Here is an 18,360-nt window from a genome sequence, read left to right on the forward strand (position 1 = left end):
GTTCAGATATGTAACAGAAGTCAAAATGTGTCTTCCTGCAGTGAGTGTTTGCTTTGTACGAGTTAGGAAGGATAATTTGTTTTGAACCTGTCAGAATACTGTAAGGTGTTAGTTCTTTGTGTTAACTTTCATGTCAGCTAGGAAAAGTGTTTCCAGTAGAACACATATTAAATCTTAAAGATGACAAAGAGCAAAATGGGTGTTGTTGTTTTTAACTAACTGACTCTTTTACAGCAGTTTTGAAGTGATGCTTAGAAAATATATTTACTGTTCATTTCACCTGCTGGTAAAGCCAAAGAAAGACAGTACTTTACTGTTCCATCCAGTGAAAAGGATGTTTTCATTCTGAATCTGTTTTCTCTCAGCTTGCCCCTATCCCTTTCCAGTTATGCTTGCCATGCAGTCCTGATTTTTTACTTGGTGACTGTTTGATAATTCCTGTATAGTTCTTAAAAGCTGAGTCCTTGAATCTGCTTTTCCTCTAGAGTATTTTTTGGTCTTATCTCTTACAGCATTTTTATTTATTTAGTGCCTGAGAGATGTCTAATATAAGAATTCGGTATAAAGGAAATCAAAATATACAGGCATTTCAATACACAGTTCAATCACAATACCAGTGGGATTCCCATTACTGGTGTCTCTAATGCACTCACTTCAGGATGCTGATGGGAAGGCATGTGTGGCTTGAAGCCAGCTGGAGCCCATTGTTCTCTACAGAATTCAAGTTGTCTGGTTTTTATACTCTGGTGGACTGAGCCAGGTATTTACTCCCCCCATGCTGATGTCTCAAACTTGAGACATGCATAGCTTTTTATGCACTCAAAGAGAAATGTTTATGCCACTAGTTGATCCCTTCATCTGTTGATAGGTTTCTTTATGTAAAACAAAGGCCACCTTCATGCCCCCTTTGTGCTGAAGTGGAGTCTGCAGCAGCTGTGCTGAGTCACTGTGGTCACAACATGTCACTCTTGCCCATTTCCTCTGAGACTTCTTCAGTTACTGGGGTTTATTGGGTCAGTCACATCATCAGGGAGCCTAGCAAGTGGTGATTTCTGCCTTGAAGTCAGTTGTGTATGTGGTTAACCTTACTGATGGAGATTCCTGTTTGGGAAGAGGTGGGAAGGAGAACCAACACCATGCTCACTTGAGCAGTTTGGAAATGATACTTTTTGCTTAAACACATTTGTATCACTTTGAAACTCTCTTCAGTTGGAAATTCTGGTGTGCCTTTTTGAACTCCTGAAACACGTAAATTATTTGCTTTGCAAGCCAGTCCTCAAACACTTGGTGCTACAGTTTGATACTTCAAACACTGGTGCATGGGCTGTGCAGAGGTATATTATGAGGTAAATAATGGTGAAGTTCCTTAGCCATGATGTCTTGAAAGACTATAAAAGCTGCTCATTTGGCGAGTCTGCTTGGCAACAAATGGGAGACTTTGAAGTGATCAGGGGAGGCCTGACTTCTTCACTGGGTTTGTAATATGAGATAAAATCTTTCATACAGTGAAAGCCAGGTACTCTGTTTTCTAAAGCAGTATTCTTCCTTCTAGTAACAGGGATTCTGTCAATTGCCAAAAAACTGTCACAATTGCCAAAAAACTGTCATTACTGAACAGATACAGAAACTGTAACATTTAGGAGGTGGTGTCTTATTTAATGAGAGAGTAGTAAATTATAAAACTTGGTAGTTCCAGGGAAAAAACCCAACAACAATGAAACACAGGCTGTCAAAGGCTAAAGGTCTAGAATAAGATAAAGGCCCATATGGACTACTTCTGATCAATCTTTTTTATTTACCTCCTTCCAAAAAATAAGATAAATTTCAACCTCTTTTGTTCAAAATTTTCTGTGCTGTAACGTGGCATCAAGAAATATTGTATGCTGATGGGTATGCACTCACTGTCATGAAAGGGAGATGTGATTGTGCCATCTCCTGCATGGGCATCTTCTGTGTCTGATTTCCTGTCAGAGTTCTTAAAGAATTTGCTTGTGTATCAAGGAGGAGTACAGCAGTGTTGTTTCCTATTAGATTTCATACAAAAAAAAAAATTACCAGAAGCTTTGTAGCTTTCCAAACCACCTCCAAAGGATAATGTGACTGCCAAATTTAAAGTTTCTGTTTGTTAATAGTTTAGAGAAATGTCTTCTGTATTAACTTAATATCTCTTCTTGTAACTAGCTTAACTGATGAAGAGTCACGAAAAAACTGGGAAGAATTTGGTAATCCAGATGGACCACAAGGTAACAATTATTAATGACAGAGGTTCTGTAATCACTGCACATCGAGATGTGTAATATATGATCAGTCAAGAAGCAGTTAGAGCTTTATATGAAAACTTTCTTCTGTGATTAAAGCAACACATCTGACCAATTCTTTGTGAAACTGGCTCTGGGGGGGGTGGCAGGGAAAGGCAAGAAAGTTTGCTTTATACTTCTTGAACTTTTTATTATGGTAAAAAGAGAAGAATTGTTTTAGTCAGCTTCAGTAAAGTATCTAGGGAGACTTGCCAATATTAACGGAGGTATAAGCAAAAAATAGAATACTGCTTATCAGAAACTTGTTGATTTTAAACATTTCTTGGTATTTAATCATAAATACTAGAGATGTGTATTGAAAAATTAACAACTTGCAGTAAACACACTTTAAAATGACGCACATGGGGTTATTGTTTCTGGGCAGGTTGCTACATGAAAATAATCCTGGTGATGGTGTGTTAAAGTTTTACAGCAGGTCATCCAAACAAAATGGATTTAAGACTGAAATTGAATAGTTTTTCCCTCTTTGCAGTTGTGTGAATTGCTTGTAAAACACCTTTGTGATTGCTTAAGTGGCCTACTAAGGAAAAATGTTGCCTATTTCTAGCTGATACTCATTGCAGGCAAAATGGAAATCTGCCATTTGTTAAGGCAAGTTATTCAACATATCTGTGTAGAATGAGTTACAGCCAGACTGGAAATAATAAATGGAATTTGTAACTTAATTCTGAAGTTACAGGATGCTATGAGGGTACTCTGTCATCTGTGCTGTAAATTCTTTTTCTGAATTATATTCACCCAACATAGGACATTAATTTATAAGTTAAAAAAGCCAACCCTAGCCCTTGAACTGGTGTTTCAAAGACATAAAAATCTTCCTCTTCCTTCAAAAAGACATCTTTACCAACTATATATATCACAGTCTGACAAAGGCATTTCTAATGGACTAAGAAGGTGAATTGGCTTCTTCAGTCACTGTGTTTTATAGCATAACAGATTTCTATCAGCTCCCAGCTTCTACTACTTCCTTTGTTTGGCAAGTAAGAAGTCTCTATCCCTCTTGCTACAAAATACAGATAAAGTCTTTCTTCAGAAATGCTGTCACAATATCAGCAAAATGGTGCTATAAATTTTAATAGCTTTGCTAGGACCTTTGTGGATGCTAAATTGTTTTTCACATCCATAAGCTACTCACTTAGTATTGACAAGGCATAAGATTTGAAGTTAGGCAGTTGTGTCAGTGTCCTTAAAAGGGCCTGAAGCTGTGACGTCAAAAGAAAACTCTGCCAAAACTTGAGAAGGCACAAACATCCTTGGTTGGCTTAGTGATTGTATTCACAAACCTAAGAGACTTTGGATTCCCAAAGGGCAAAATGAAATGATTTTTTGGCAGGGTAGCAGCTCGTACTGTGAGCATTAAGCCTCCTGCTCTTCTGAAAACTCTACCTCAGACTTCAGTGGAAGTAGAATTCTCTGCTTTATTTCTAGACCTCTCGTTATTGTTTGAGACATCTGAAGAGTGGGAGAAGTCCCTGAACTTTTCTCTCTCTATTCTCTAACCTTGTTCCACATTAAAATGTGAGACACTTTCTAATTTACTTAAATTCTTCTTCTCTATATTTACAGATCTGTGGTGTAAAACATGTACCCAAGCTATGTACTCTAGTCTTCTCGTTCTGTACAGACAAAGGATGGATACAGTCCCTCATGGAGGGATTTTCTGGGCTGAGATGAAGCACGTCTGGGGTTAGACATGCCCAGCCAAGTTCAATGTGGTACATCCCAGGGAGAGCATTCCTCTCTATCCAGCTGAGGCAGTGTGAGGCCAGAGGCAGGCAAACAAGGGCTTTTCTATTTGCATGCCTTGCTGCTTTACTAAAAGTAAATGCAAAATCACTCAAAGAGTGTTTACAAGCAGGTGAGGGAGATCTGAAGAGTACAAAGACAGTCTACTAAAAGTGCCTTAAGATTAAAGCCTATTTCCCTCTGGTCTTTGCTGGTGCTTCAGCTCAGTGGGCATGAGTGGAGGGCAAGTAGACTCTCAGACCAGAAGAGAAAGAACTTTTTACTGAACTGCTTCTGTTCCTGGCACAATTTAAGGCTACAGTCCTAAAGGTCAAAAATATTGTAGTAAACGGAAATTTACTCCATCAGTAAAACACAGATTTTTAGTAGATTTTTCTAAAAATCCATAATCATTAACAGATTAGAGTCTGGAGATCTTCCTTCTCCAGGGCAAGGCATTTCCTGTAACTTAATGTGGTAAATTCACTGGGTGTCATCTGGTTGAACTCCTAAGGCTGAGGTGTGGTCAGGCTTGTCAGATGTTTGATTGGAGACTCAAGGAATAGTAATTTTCAGCTTAGAGAGGTCACATTAGGCTTGTGGGTAACAACTGTTTATCTGAATTGATGGCTGTCACAGTCTGTTGGAGGTGGCATCAGTGTAGTGCCTAACTGCAGAGAGATCCTAGCCCATCCTTATTTGAGGCATTGCTCCTCATGGATAACTGGTAGTATTAAAGAAAACATGTTTTTCTTTTAAGCAGGTTCTAGAAGTATATAAAGTCCTACTTTCTTTTCTTTCCCCCACTGGTTTCATGGAACTCTTAGAATTGGGATAGATAATGTTTGCAGAATTTAATTTATTATGTGTCTGAAAAGCTATTTTGTGCTACTCTCTATTCAGATCTGTATACTGGAGATGTTAGAGAATCATATCTTCTGTTTTCTGTAGCCCAAGTTCTTTTGAATTGAAGAGCATTCCTCTTTCTTTCTTGTCATTATAGTGCAAGAGTTCTATTGTCACTACATTGCAAGGGTCCCATATCACTAGAGTTTTGTACCTCCTTGATGCTTTTTGTAGGCAGCTCCTCCAGGCACTGACTCTTCCTTGTCCTTGCAGCAGCAACTGACTCCAGTTCCCATCAACCAACCAACCCACTCTTTTATAACACTCTTGTTATTTGCTACAGCTGTGGCCTGTTAACATCAGGCCTGCTCCTAGTCTTTAGTAATTGGCTCAGCTGCAACTCTTTAGGGGATAAGATTACATTCTCTACCACCTTCATTTAGCCATACTGTATCCCCCTACACTATCTTACCAATCACAGAAATTTGATCTGACAGAGGGTTTGTGTTTACAGTTTAGAACATTTTCTTAGAGGGACAAGCCAGTAGAACTACCCATAGAAGTAATTAGCTCAGACCATTTTCTTGCAGTTCATTTACTTATTTAACTATATGTATTTAAACTGCTGAAAACTCTGCAATGCAAAACTCACAAATCTTCCAATTTTTTATATATGTGTAAATAAATCTTGCCTATCTATTTCACTGCAATATGTTAAGCTAAAATACTTGGTATTTCAGGTGTTGGATTTAAGTCCTGTTATTGCATACTTGGCGTATTTCTAATTTGTTGCTTGATTTTGCTGTATTTGTTAAAATTTTGCTTATTGAAGTAATAAACATGAGTGGGTTTTTTGTGGGTTGGTGGTTTTTGTTTTTTTTGTTAGACATAATGTGACTTCAAAAATGTTTCTCAGTATTTTCTAGTGAACTTATTTTCTTTCATCCTACAGCTACAAGCTTCGGTATAGCTTTGCCAGCTTGGATTGTGGATCAGAAAAATTCAATTCTGGTGAGTCAGCTTACTTAGCTCAAGATTTTAAGGTGAACTTTCAAGTGTTTTTGAAAAAAAAAAAAGCTTAATACTGCACATTTTCAGTCAAAACACATTAATACTTTGGTCCAAGTGCACATCTTCGAAGCAAATTTCAGGAGCTGTGAGTGTTAGAGTAGCTTAAATCTAACCTTTGAGAGTGAAGTATGAGTATGTTTGGATGCATCTCATTCCAATGACAAAGAGGTTGTACTGTGGTCATCCTTGCTACAAAGTGTGAGATCACTCTTGCAAGGAAACACAGTTAGAGCTGCGTGCTGGATTTCTCTAGTTGCATTTGATTTGCTAGTGATGCTCCAATCACACAGGATCTAAATGTTCTTTCTGTTGTATTTGTTTCTGCAAGGTGTTTTCCTTAACCACTTGATTTCTTTTGATCATCTGTCCACTGCACCATAGTCTTGCTGCCAACTTTTTATTTATTAAAGAAACTGACCTGTGACAGTGTGTGAATCATTTAAACTGATTCATATGTGAATCACATTAAACTGACACTCCTTATTTAAGCCATACCTAGTTATATTACTTGTAAGTTGCTTTTCAGAAATAATTACACTAATATGCAATAAGCTTGTAGTAGTACTTGACTATTTTAAAATGAAGATTCAATAAGAGTGGTATTAAGTAGGCACAGTATCTAATACAGTATGTTTTGTATTTTTTCTGTAGGTGTTGTTTGTATATGGATTAGCATTTATGGTTATTCTTCCAGTTGTTGTGGTAAGTAGTATCTGATATTCTACTCTCTGTAACCAAGTTGTAAAAAAGGCTGTCTTAGAGTTCTCATTCTTAGCTTTCACAGAGAGTGCAAGTGAGCTGTTTTTTGAAAGGTGGTGTTTGATTGTGAAAAAAGTGTAGCTGCTGTAGAGTTTCCAGAAAAATGCAGTGCCATGATAGAGAGGAGACTCCAGGGAAAATATTGGCTATCAGAAGAATTGTTATGTAATTTGTCTTGTAGCTTCTTTCTCAAGAAAATTTTTGAGGTGATGAGCTCAAGAGGGTATTCAGTGGTGTTACAGTAAAGACTGAGATGTCTCTAGCTTGTGGTTCTAGAATGATTACTGCAGGTGGAGCAGGTGGTTGATTTGGTTTTTCCTGCCTGTCTTTGTTTAAATAACTTCAGTTTTTATTGATCTTCTGTACACCATGAGATGTCTGCCCTTGACATTGCATTGTGTGAGGAATCGATTGGTAGGTGAGTGTTATTTCAGGGCTTGGGTTTGCCCTAAAGTATTGCTTTTAAACAATTTTTCTTACCCAGTGATTGTGCATTTGGAGTGTGGCATGAAGCAAGACTTAGAAAACTGACACCAAAAGGCCCTCATGTTCTCGAAAAGAAGATTTTAATTTGAAAAAGTCTGAGGTCTTAGCAGCTGCTTGCATCAGTGTGTGCAGAGACTCAAGAGAGACATTATTTCTTCCCTTTGAGTCTTTCTGTGCAATTGGAAATTTAGTTTAGGAGATTAAATGTGCTGGTTTCAACAAATGGTTGAATAAAAAGTCTAAAATCAAGGATGCAAAAATTTTTCATGCCTTTCCTTTTAGGATTCAATTGATGCTTTTTTGTATACAGATACTTTTAGTGACTTACACCAGGTTTATCATAGCTCAAGTGAAAGGAAATAACCTTGCTGTTGGTGCAGACAAATATTCTGAGCACAGAAAAAATTTTTTGCCCCTTCTTGCCCCATACCAGATGTAGACTTGTATGTTCAGACTTGTCACTGTAAATTTCTTTTATAAGTAGTGAAGAGGAATAGTCATTTTTATGGAGCATGTTATTTTATTATTTAATTTGAAAGTAGACATACAAGATAGTTCATGCCTTTAATGGGCCTGTTTCTCTTTCATGAATCAATAAAAAAGGCAAACTTAACTGCAGTGTAGTCATCCTATGTTTGATGGGCATCTAAAATAAAGTAAGGCTACTTCCACCTTTTGAATCCAGATTAATGAAAAAGGACAATAATGATAAGTAGGTCTTTCCAGACTTCCTCTGACCTAAATAATGTCCTGTACATGAGGCAAGAGACAGGAGCTGTATCTGCAGAAACAGTTAGGGCAGCCTTTTTCATGTAGGTTTGGACTGGCTAGGTGCATTTTTCTTCCAATACCCGTACTTGTACAAATATTTGATAGCTGTGAGATTATAATTAATTTTTATACAGAAAAACATTGTAGAAAGCTGTGTAATATACTGTGCCAGCATTCATCTATTCACGGATGAATCAAACCTAATTTATTAAAAAAATTGTTGGAGCCACTCCTTGAGTATTTCCCAAATAATTAAGTAGATTGCAGAATTCTTTCCATAGTGGGGGAATTCACTATTATGAAACTAATAGTAGTAAGCGTCACTTAACTACTTTACTGCTTGTTGCTCTTCACTGATAATAAATTTCACAGTAGATAGAGGAGTATTTTCAATGTGTTTTCTTATGTTAAATGAGCTTTGCTTACAGGGAGGAGTTAATGACCAGATTGCAGTTTATAACCCAGCACACCATTTTTCTGAAAATGTATTAGAGAGTACAACCACTGTAGAGTGAGTTCTGTAATTTGAATCACTGGTGTAATGCTAATTAGGCAATTATCGCAGTGTTTCTCTTCTTCTGTCAACCTGAAGGTGTATGGCTTAATTCTGAAAATTTACAGTGAGGGCCCCATGCCACCTCCAGATTCCTCTTCTGAAAAGCATTTTGTGGTCAGGTGACTTAAATCACAGTTTTGCAAATTTTCTCATAGTGAAAGAAATCTCTTTGTTCTTGGTTTGGTCTTGGCCTGCCTAAACTAGATTTGAATGCTGAGTTGCACTGTAAGGAGTTACCACATCATATATAGCAAGTGGTAAATCGAGTGAATTTTCTGTTTAGTGGATTTATTAAAACAACACCAGAAATAAACCAAGCAGTGTATATGTGTGCAGGTGTTTGTGCTGGGGAAAATGTCTCTAGGCTACAGGTCATTTAAAAATGTTTAACATTAGATTTTCTCAGATGAATTTATCAGTGTGCTTTTAAAGTTTGTGTCAGCAAATAGATTTTTGTTCCCCTGTCCTTTTTGAAATTCAGTTCAGCTCAACATACATCATATAAGTTGGGCTGAGTTACCTGGTTGTTGACAGACACGAGGTCATGCAGTATGGCTGTTTTGATGCTTCCTTGTAGCTGACATCAAGCTGTTCCTGTTGAATATTTCAGGGTTCCTGGTGGTACCGATCAATACGATACAGCGGAGATCAGATTCTCATTCGGACAACTCAAATATATACATACTTTGTCTATAAAACCCGGAACATGGACATGAAACGTAAGTGAAAGGCATCTTGAACTGTAGATGTGTTCCTCTGGTAGTGTCAGTCTGCTGACATTAAATTACTTCTATTTTATAGGCCTTAATTAGCTTAAAGTAGTGCTTCTGGTTCCTTTAGAGTGTTTTTAAAACTTAATTCTGTTGCAGGTGAAGAATACTCTGTAAAAAGTGAATGTCTGGGAGAGGGAATTGAGATCTATATTTATGTCTATCTATACATGAAAAAAAAAAAAGAAAGAAAAAGTGGTATTGTTTGTTGGGAAAAACATGCTGACCTGCCTGTAGCCCTCAGTGGCCAGTAGGAACCAACCTCTGTGTGTTTTCTTCTGTTAGTGTAATAAAACAGGCTTTGGAATTTTTAGGAGCTTCGTAAAATTTTCGTATGCATAAAGAATGCAACAGCATTTCTTGTTTTTAGATGTTAGAATAGACAGCTAAATTTCTGTTTAAAAAATGCTATCAATTTTATGTTGTTACTTGTTTGTAGCTTTCAATATCCTTTTCTTGTCTACTCCCAGATTTTAAAGGACTTCCCCCCACCATTTTTTTGGGGAAATCTGTAGGTGCACTTTGTTACTGCAAAATTGTATCTTACAGTTTGGGGGCTGGAATGAGCCTGAAGAATTGGCACAGTACTACTTAGTTCTAGATTGAATTTAACCAGATGGCATGCTCAGAGCAATTGAAAAACAGAATAGAGGAACACCCAAAACCTTCTAAAAAAGGGTTCATAAATATATATTTTCTTACTCCTTTCAATTGCACTGTTTTTTTTTCTTTAAATTTGCTGGAAAATTGCTGAAATCTGCTCTTGATCCATTCTTGTCCTACAGAGCAGAAATGCTTTGCAGATCATCCAAATGGTGTAGGGAATAAGAGTATGGAAAGATGTTACCCTTTTATTCACAGGACACATGGGTTTGTGTGTGAGATTAGTTCAGACTGTTTTATATATATTTTGTCTTATGCTTTTTCTTATCTCCAGCTAGGTGAGAAAAGAGAGAGTAGGTGAGACTTTAGAAGTTTAGGAAGATCACTTTCTTTTTTCAGACTTGTTTTAACAGTAATTTGTTTCATATTGAATCTCATTCAGAACTCAGCTTTGAGGCTTGCCTTGTCCCTCCCAAAGATTGGTTAAAAGGTGAACTCTAGGTTTAAGTGGCCTTATTTAAGGACTTGACACTTTTAGGTAGTTCCAGGATCAGAGGCAGGTCAGTTTTTTCTACTGAGATCTGTTGTGCAGTCTGAATGAAAACTGGGGTGCAGCTGAGGTGGCTTAGACAAACCACACAGTGACCAGGTAAGGCTTTTGCTTGGTTGTGAATTCCACTGTAGTGTGGTATATCAGTGCCAGCAAATGTAATCAAACCAGGCTAGGAAAATGATGAGATAAATCTGCATGACTTGCCTTGTTTTAAGGTATTTTTTCAAGCTTCAGGACAAACAAACTTTCAGAATCTCCTTTCTTGGAGATTTTCAGTTGTTGATTTTAAATAATGGGAAGATATTTATAGTCATCTGAAAGTCTTCAATATGCTGTGCTGAGGAAGTGAATAGATAATTGAGCATGGAAATGAAAATTGATGCTCAGGGAACTTGACTCATTGTTTTTAGTCTGAATTCACTGGGCACTGCAGGTAGGCAAAAATAAATTTGACTTACTCATAAGAGCACTTGCTCAAAATATAGGAAGGAAGCTTGAGTAAAAGAGTTATTTTAATTGGAGCAAATGATTGTGTGAGCTCTCTCTAGTTGTCTGTGGCTGAGGGGTCTGGTGTGTTTGTGAGCAGGAAGCTCACAATGGGACTAAAATAGCCAGTTGTCTAGGGCTTTCATTTTAATTACACTACAGAATGTTTTGTGGTAACATGGACTTTTCCTAATCACATTAAGAATAGAGCGGTCCATCATCTTTGTGCAATTTATTTGTAGGATTATTTATTGGACTGCTTTTGTCATAATTACAGTAATTTTTTTGGTGAATTTTCCGTGCTGACTGAGCAGAAAATGGAACTGAAATTTTATCCTTCCTGCCTCCCTCTTCCATACACATTGTGGTACTGCTGCAGGCACGTGGGCTGCTGAGAGGAATGGTTCTGTGAGCATGCAGTAGTCAAACTGCTGTGCAGTGATGTCTGCTAGAACTAATGAAGTCTAATTATGTTCTTTTCAAGACATTAAGTGTCAAATGCTGGACTTCATACCATGCAAAACTGAGCCTTGAATCATCTCTTTTGTTTTGTGCCAGACATTGATTCCTGCCTCCTTGCCCTGTGGGAGTAGTAACTGATCCATTAAGTAGAGGACATGGATATTCATGGTTGTTGGGGGAGGAACAGACATAAGTTTTATGGCTGAAGGTTTTGAAGAAATCAGTTGGTGGCTTAGGATGTTGACATTTTCTTTGTCTGACTCCAATTATCTTTTCAGGGCTTATCATGGTTTTAGCGGGGGCATCTGAATTTGATCCTCAGTACAACAAAGATGCGACGAGCAGACCAGCAGACAACATCCAGATACCTCAGGTCAGTCATGTCCAGAGGTGTTTTAACTGACCCCTTCAAGGGAAGAGGGAGGTGATGCTTCTGGGGGACCAGCTGACAGAATTCAAGTTCTTCAGGCATTAACTTTGTAGTGAGGCAACTTTATCCCTTCAGAAATAGGAGTTAGAAGCTAGACTTGATTTAAACTTTTTTAAAAGAAACGGTAGCATTAATGATGCTAATGCTTATTTTAAATTGAATTGGTTTAGTATATAGGCTGGTGTATTGGACTTTTAGGGAGGGGTAAAGTAAATAGGAAATTAGAGTGTTAATCCTTAAAATTTTTGAGAATTGACATAAAGAGGTGATCACCATTTGATGTTCTTTGAAATTGTTAACACAAATCTGGTTGAGTGCATTGCCAGTAAAATAAAATTATCTGATGTCTGAATTAGTAATGTCTTTAAATGTCATGGAGATTCCTCCATGAATATCTGCTCCCCTCTGGTAGCCTTTTATATTCATTTCCATTCAGTGTTTCCAGTGACATCAGAGATGCCATAAATGCATACTGTGGCAAATAATTTTTACCAGCAGAGTATTAGAAAGTCTTATTTATCAGAAACTAACACTTTGATTTAAGAAGTTTAAAATATAGTATACAAAATGCTTCAATGAAAATGTTTTGAGTTGGCAAAAAAAGGGGGAAATAGTCTCACAGATTTAACCTTTGCATGCACACAGTTGAGTTTTCATGTTTTAAATGTGACCTAAATGTAAGTCAGTCTGTTTTCTTTTACTTAATTGTCTTTGTCTCTTTTACAAATTCGTTATCATGTTGTGGACTTTGAGTAGAAGATGGAATTGCAGTGAAGTGGGGGTTTTCAGCAATGAGAGCAAAAGGCTGGAAAAGACCTTGATCAGTGGTTCTTCACCCATGCTGTTGCCAGCATTGGCATTCTGCAAGGCCTTTTACATTTAATCATTCATTATTTAAAAAGCAGTCAAGCCTTCTGTAACCATATCCTGCTGAGAAGCTGTTCCAGAACTTGCTGTTCTAGTGATTAGGAGTCTTGTTTGTGACCAATTTGTATCCTTGGTTTTTATCATCACTATTCTGGAGTCTGAACTATTCTTGTTGTGTATATCCTTATGCATCTGTAGACACAAGCAATAGCCCATTAGTCGTCTTTTTGTCTTTGTTTTGCTAAACTAGAAAAACTGCTGTCTTTCATTCCTCTCTTTTCCAAAAGGCTCATTTTGCTTCTCCTGCTGTGTACTGAACAGGGTACTGTTCCCAGCTGATAGATTTCTAAATTTTACATTATTTTTTATCTGCTTAGAATTGTGCACAGCATTCTGTGTTAAGTCTTAACAGTGCCTTAGTTGGTGGCACTACTGTTCCTGTATTTCTGCAGGGAATGACTTTCAGCATAATCTTTTCTACAGCTGTTTCATATGGTGGTTTAGTACAACTAGAGGGGGATCAGTAAGTTTTCAGAATTTCCCCATCTTTGTTTTCCAGCTAACAGGTTCCCATCTTCGAGCTGCTGTTCTTGTTAGCATGCAAATGCATGACTTTGCATTTTATGACATTTTGTTCCCTTTCTAAAGGTCCGGTACTCAGTGTCATCTGTGTTTTTTTCTGACTTTATGGCAGAACAATTTACTGAAGCATCAACACAGAAGGGTATTGCTAATAATTTCTGCTAGTGTATCCTGCTTTTGGGGCCATGATCATTGTTCCAATTTTTCACAGAATTCTCTTTTTTAAGTTTTACTGCTCTTGATCCAGGGTTACACCAGGATGTGCTCATAAGAAGCTTCTTGCAAGTTTCTTATAAGCACAGAGTCAGATCTTTTTTTCAAGTGTGGGGAAAGACTGGTCAAAGACTTTTTTCAAGTGTGGGGAAAGACTGATTGGTGTAGCTTAGCTGTTGATACCCAAAGTTCTCTTTTTGTCTTGAGATTTTGGAATTTTTGAGCTTAAAAAGTGAAGCTTCTGGGCCATGTACTAATACTACTTTGTCTGAGCTACTGTTACTCAGACCTTGCACTGAGGGTCTTGGCCCTGTGGGGAACAGGAAAGGTCATCCTGAGTAAAGAACACTGTGCTTTTTTCAAGATGGTGTGGTTTATAAAGAAGTTAAAGTAATTGATATTCAGCCTACCAGGGATTTCAGGCTTGTAAACCTCCTCTCTGTTTTACCTGAAATTATTCCTAGGGAAGTTTGCTGTGTCTTAGATGGGGGAAAGGTCTCGAGGTGATGCTGTTGCTTGTGCATATTAAGTTCAATGCCTTAGAAATATGGTGGAATCTAGTAAACCTTGGCAATAAAATCAGATATTAGAAATATTTATCTGTCAATACAAATTTACTTAATACTACATAAGACAAATTTATTGCATGCAAATCTTTGCAACCACCCCTTTGCACATTGAAAAAAGATTTAAAAAGACACTTTTAAACTTTGAGCTGGGTTTTGAATAAAAATGGCTAATGTTCATCTCTACAGAAATTTCCAAGGAAAAGTTACTTAAACTATTGCTTTTGTGAGCATGCTTTTTTTCCCTTGTGAACTCTTCTCCTGTATTTGCTTGTATTTTGCAATAAAATAGCTGTTTAACTGTTTTATTTTAGCTAATCAGAGAAATTGGTGGCATAAACTTAAAGAAGAATGAGCCTCCTCTCACCTACCCTTACAGTCTGAAAGCCAGAGTTCTGCTGTTGACCCATCTTGCCCGGATGCAAGTTCCTGAGGTTCTTGAAGAAGGTAATGGCTTCTCCCCTAATTGGATTTTACTGGAAACAGAGCAAGGTGCTGCATTGTTATTATGATGCAAGCATTGCTGAATGCTGCAGTACTTTTGATTCTTGTCCTATAAAGAGTTGATTGGATCTCTGCTCAATAGTCTCTATGCAAGCCGCTTAGTTTTTCGACTTTAACGACCCTTTAGAGCATTTACTTAGCATTTCCTCACTCTCCTGGCAGCCCTGCAATACTGATATTTTACTCTTTAAAGCTTTTGGCTGCAAATATAGCTTAGATAAATTGTTTTTGATTTTTGTAATAGAATAAAAAATTAAACATGAAGTATATTTGCTTTTCAGAGCAAAGAAATCCAAGATATTGCTCTCTATAGCATTTCCATGTGTATTTATTTTTGGAGGTTTTTAGCCCACTCTATGAAGTAAAGATGACAAGATTAGAACTTTAAATATCAGTTACCTGTGAGCTTTGGTGTGTGTTTTGGAATTTTTAATACTTTTAAATATTGAAACCAAAATGTTTCTAAATGCATTTCTTAAGTTTCATCCATGAAAGCCATAGTTCTAGGCTAACCAGCAAAGCTCAGATGTTCTACATTTTAATGGAAATTAAAAAAAAAACAAACACAAAGCAACAAACCAGGGAAAATGCTTTGCTTCAAATTTTTCAGTTCCTTTTAGAAGAAAAATAACCAGTTTTTAAAAGTCATGAAAAAGATGTAATCTTTCTTTTCCTTAGTTACTGTTTGTATGTAGAATTTCACAGAACTGCATTCAAAAAAAGTTGATACATTGCAAATAATGCTTTTGCAAAACTGGTGTTTCACTTAAAATTAAAAATCCTGGTTTTAACCTGTGATTACCTAAAGAATGTGATTTTTAATATGACTGGTAAATTGTCTATGTCATCCTGTTCTTTTTAGATGGATCTAATAAATTCTGTTTCATTTGGTGTGGGAGCTGGTATACAAAATTTGTTTCCTCTTAGCACATTCATTTTCCTAGTTTTTTTAAATATGTCAGTGAGAATAAAGTGGCATTTTTCGCAATACAAGAATGAATAGCAGTGAAGACCATGCCATTAAATGATCCTGTTCATGTAAACTGATTGTTTTTCCCAAAAGTAGTACAGCATAATTGCAGCCAGTTGTATCTTGCAGATCAGCAGTTTATCCTTAAGAAGAGTCCTGCACTACTTCAAGAAATGATTAATGTGATCTGCCAACTAATAATAATGGCTCGAAGCAGGGAAGGTAAGAAAAGAAACTGTATAATTAAAACCAGTAAATATGTTTTTTCACTGTGATAATTCATCAAGTCTTTGGTTCTTGTGGGAGACTTAACCTGTGATATTTAGAAATGCCTAAATGTACTGCTGCTCTTTTTGTAATGAGAGAGTTCTCTATTTTGAGGATTGAAATGCTGCTGCCGCTGCTGCCAAGCTCTGCTCTGAAATCCTGAGTCTGTGTCCTGCCTGTAATTTTTGCAATTGAAGTTTCTCCTTAACTGCAATTGAAAACCTTTTCTTGGAGATGTGGTTCATTTTCAGTAGCAAAGCATTTAGTGTAAGACTTGTGTTCTTTCCATTTGCACTTCTACAATTTTTTCTCTCCTCTTATGAGTGCCTCTTGTTTTTTAGATCATTTCTTTGCCATTATTTCTTTGTATTTCGCTCATATTTCTCCATATCACAATTCTATGTTCTTTAGCCTGCTATGTAGTTTTATTCTGAAGTTGTAGGGGCAGGTGCTTAGCTGTATGTCTTGCCGTAGAAATTATAATTTAATTGAAATATAATATTTAAGCTTTTTTTTTCCACTGTAAACAGGCAGTTACTCTCAGAAGATGGTTCCTTGCAGTGTAAGGAAGCAAAGACTTGGATATCACTACTTTTTTTGCACCAAACATAATCAAGACATTTTTTATGTCAAACTGGTCACTGTTTTTTTTATTACCAAACAGTAATTACTGGTTGATCTTCACTAGACTAAAACTCCTTTAATGAGCATTGATAGCGTCCTAGTAAGAATGGTTTTGGGAAAGATAAGTGGTGCTGAAAGTTGTGCTCCATAACAAAGGGGATGTGAGCAGATAAGGATGTTGTGTGCTAGTTTGGATTATTTTTTCTTTAAATTTGGATAGTGTTTGATAAAAAAATACCTGAACCTCTGTGGTACTGTAAAGTACTTCAAAGCTCTGAAATATACATTTTTAGATGGCCTATGTATATATTAGTCAACTAGCAAATAGTTGTTTTCTCTTGTGAAAAATGAAACCAAAATAACACAGGCAGAAGCTTTTTTTATGCGACAGAACTGGAAGTCTTTGAAAAATGAGAAACACACATAGTTCTTCTTGTAAAAGCTGAATAAGACACTGAACAGAGTGCATTATATACTTTGCAACCTAAATGACCTTCAGGTAGCTGTATTGTTTTCCTCTAGTTCTGAATATACACAGAGATACTTTCTTAATTTGACAGTAAAATAAATATTTATAGATGCATTGTTCTTAATAAGTTGCTTTCAATTTCCCAGAACTTTAGAATCCAAACTTAAATTAAAATAAAAGGAGACAGTATTTTGAAATACAGTGGTGTAAACTAATTTTCTATTAGCACGTGAAATGGTTATTTATAAACCAAATCTGAACAACCTCTACCACTAATTTCCAGGGATTATTATTATCTCTTCCGGCCTCAATCAGTTTGTGAAAGCTGAAGAGAATTTATATCTATCATTATGTACAGTAGAAATTATTTCCCTAGATACAGGAAAAAAGTAGGTATGTATCATAGGTATAGTTGAGGACTTGTCTGGTGTTTCTCTAACAGCTTTTCTTAAAATTATTTCCAAAGTTTGAAAGTGGTGGTAGCCAGAAATTTGTACCAAACAATCTAGCGTTTCCTCGTGCTTCCGTGCCAGTGCTCTCAGCACATGGTGTTAAAGAGAAGGTGGTACCCAACAGTCTTTGGTCTAAAGTGAAGTCACTGCTTTTACAACTTACTGTTTATTTAGCAAATCTAATGCATTGACCCTGTTTTTGATGGCTGTGCCTGTAGAGAGAACTGTGTTGCCCTGGGAAAGAACTGGAAAATGTAAAGGTGGAATTGGTTTGGTTTTGTGTTGTGTTTTTTTAAGATGAATAAAATTGAACTTAGGTATTGAAATTTTTAAGAAAGTGCTTTGCTTGAGTTTATATTTGTCACCATAATTTTAAGTGACTTAAAGCTTAACTGCAGTTGGTTTTGGGGCTAGTTCTAATTTTCACTTGGATCTAATTTGACACAGTACATAAAAGGATCACATGCTCCAATTAGTCATAGATTTTCAGCAGTCCTGGCTCTATGAATGTACAAAGGCAATGACATGTGTTAATACTATCTAAAGAAATATTTTGGGGACAAATCATACTTTGTGAAACCTAAATTGATAGTGGCATGTGAAGTCTCATTTTATGCTGCACTCCTGTCTTTCAAATATTCTGAAATGTTTTTGTTACTGTTAGGAGCTCAAAAATGTCTGCAGCAATTTATGCCTACCTTATAATCAGGTCTTTTGGAGAAAGACGCTTGATTGGAATCTTCTTGAGCTTGGCACTTGGCTTTGCTTTGTGGCATCCATTGCTTGCATCCATTGTTCTGTGGCTATTTAGCTGATACCTGAGAACCAGCAGGTGTAAATTATTTTCATGGCTTCCTTGAGATCATCCTTAACTATGATTCGTAGATAGCTGCCTTGCCAAGTGAGGTGTTTGCTGCCAAAAACATGGGATGTGCTCCAGTGTCTGCAGAAGTTAGGCATGTGTTCAGCTGTCCAGTCAAAGCACATTCCTTAATTCAGGTTGGAAGCCG

General features: G+C 36.8%; 1 protein-coding gene across 1 annotated transcript in view; it reads left to right on the forward strand.

Moving 5' to 3' along the window:
- Positions 1–18,360, forward strand: part of SEC63 (SEC63 homolog, protein translocation regulator) — a 52,608-nt gene that overhangs the window by 18,418 nt on the left and 15,830 nt on the right. Inside the window, exons 5-11 of the mRNA XM_058800887.1 lie at positions 2,182–2,243; positions 5,842–5,900; positions 6,612–6,662; positions 9,143–9,251; positions 11,685–11,779; positions 14,379–14,511; positions 15,668–15,760. Of these exons, the coding sequence (XP_058656870.1) occupies positions 2,182–2,243; positions 5,842–5,900; positions 6,612–6,662; positions 9,143–9,251; positions 11,685–11,779; positions 14,379–14,511; positions 15,668–15,760 (602 nt within the window). The remainder of the gene's footprint in view (positions 1–2,181; positions 2,244–5,841; positions 5,901–6,611; positions 6,663–9,142; positions 9,252–11,684; positions 11,780–14,378; positions 14,512–15,667; positions 15,761–18,360) is intronic.

The sequence above is a fragment of the Ammospiza caudacuta genome, chromosome 3 (assembly GCF_027887145.1).
Source record: "Ammospiza caudacuta isolate bAmmCau1 chromosome 3, bAmmCau1.pri, whole genome shotgun sequence".
In the NCBI taxonomy this organism is placed as follows: Eukaryota; Metazoa; Chordata; class Aves; order Passeriformes; family Passerellidae; genus Ammospiza; species Ammospiza caudacuta.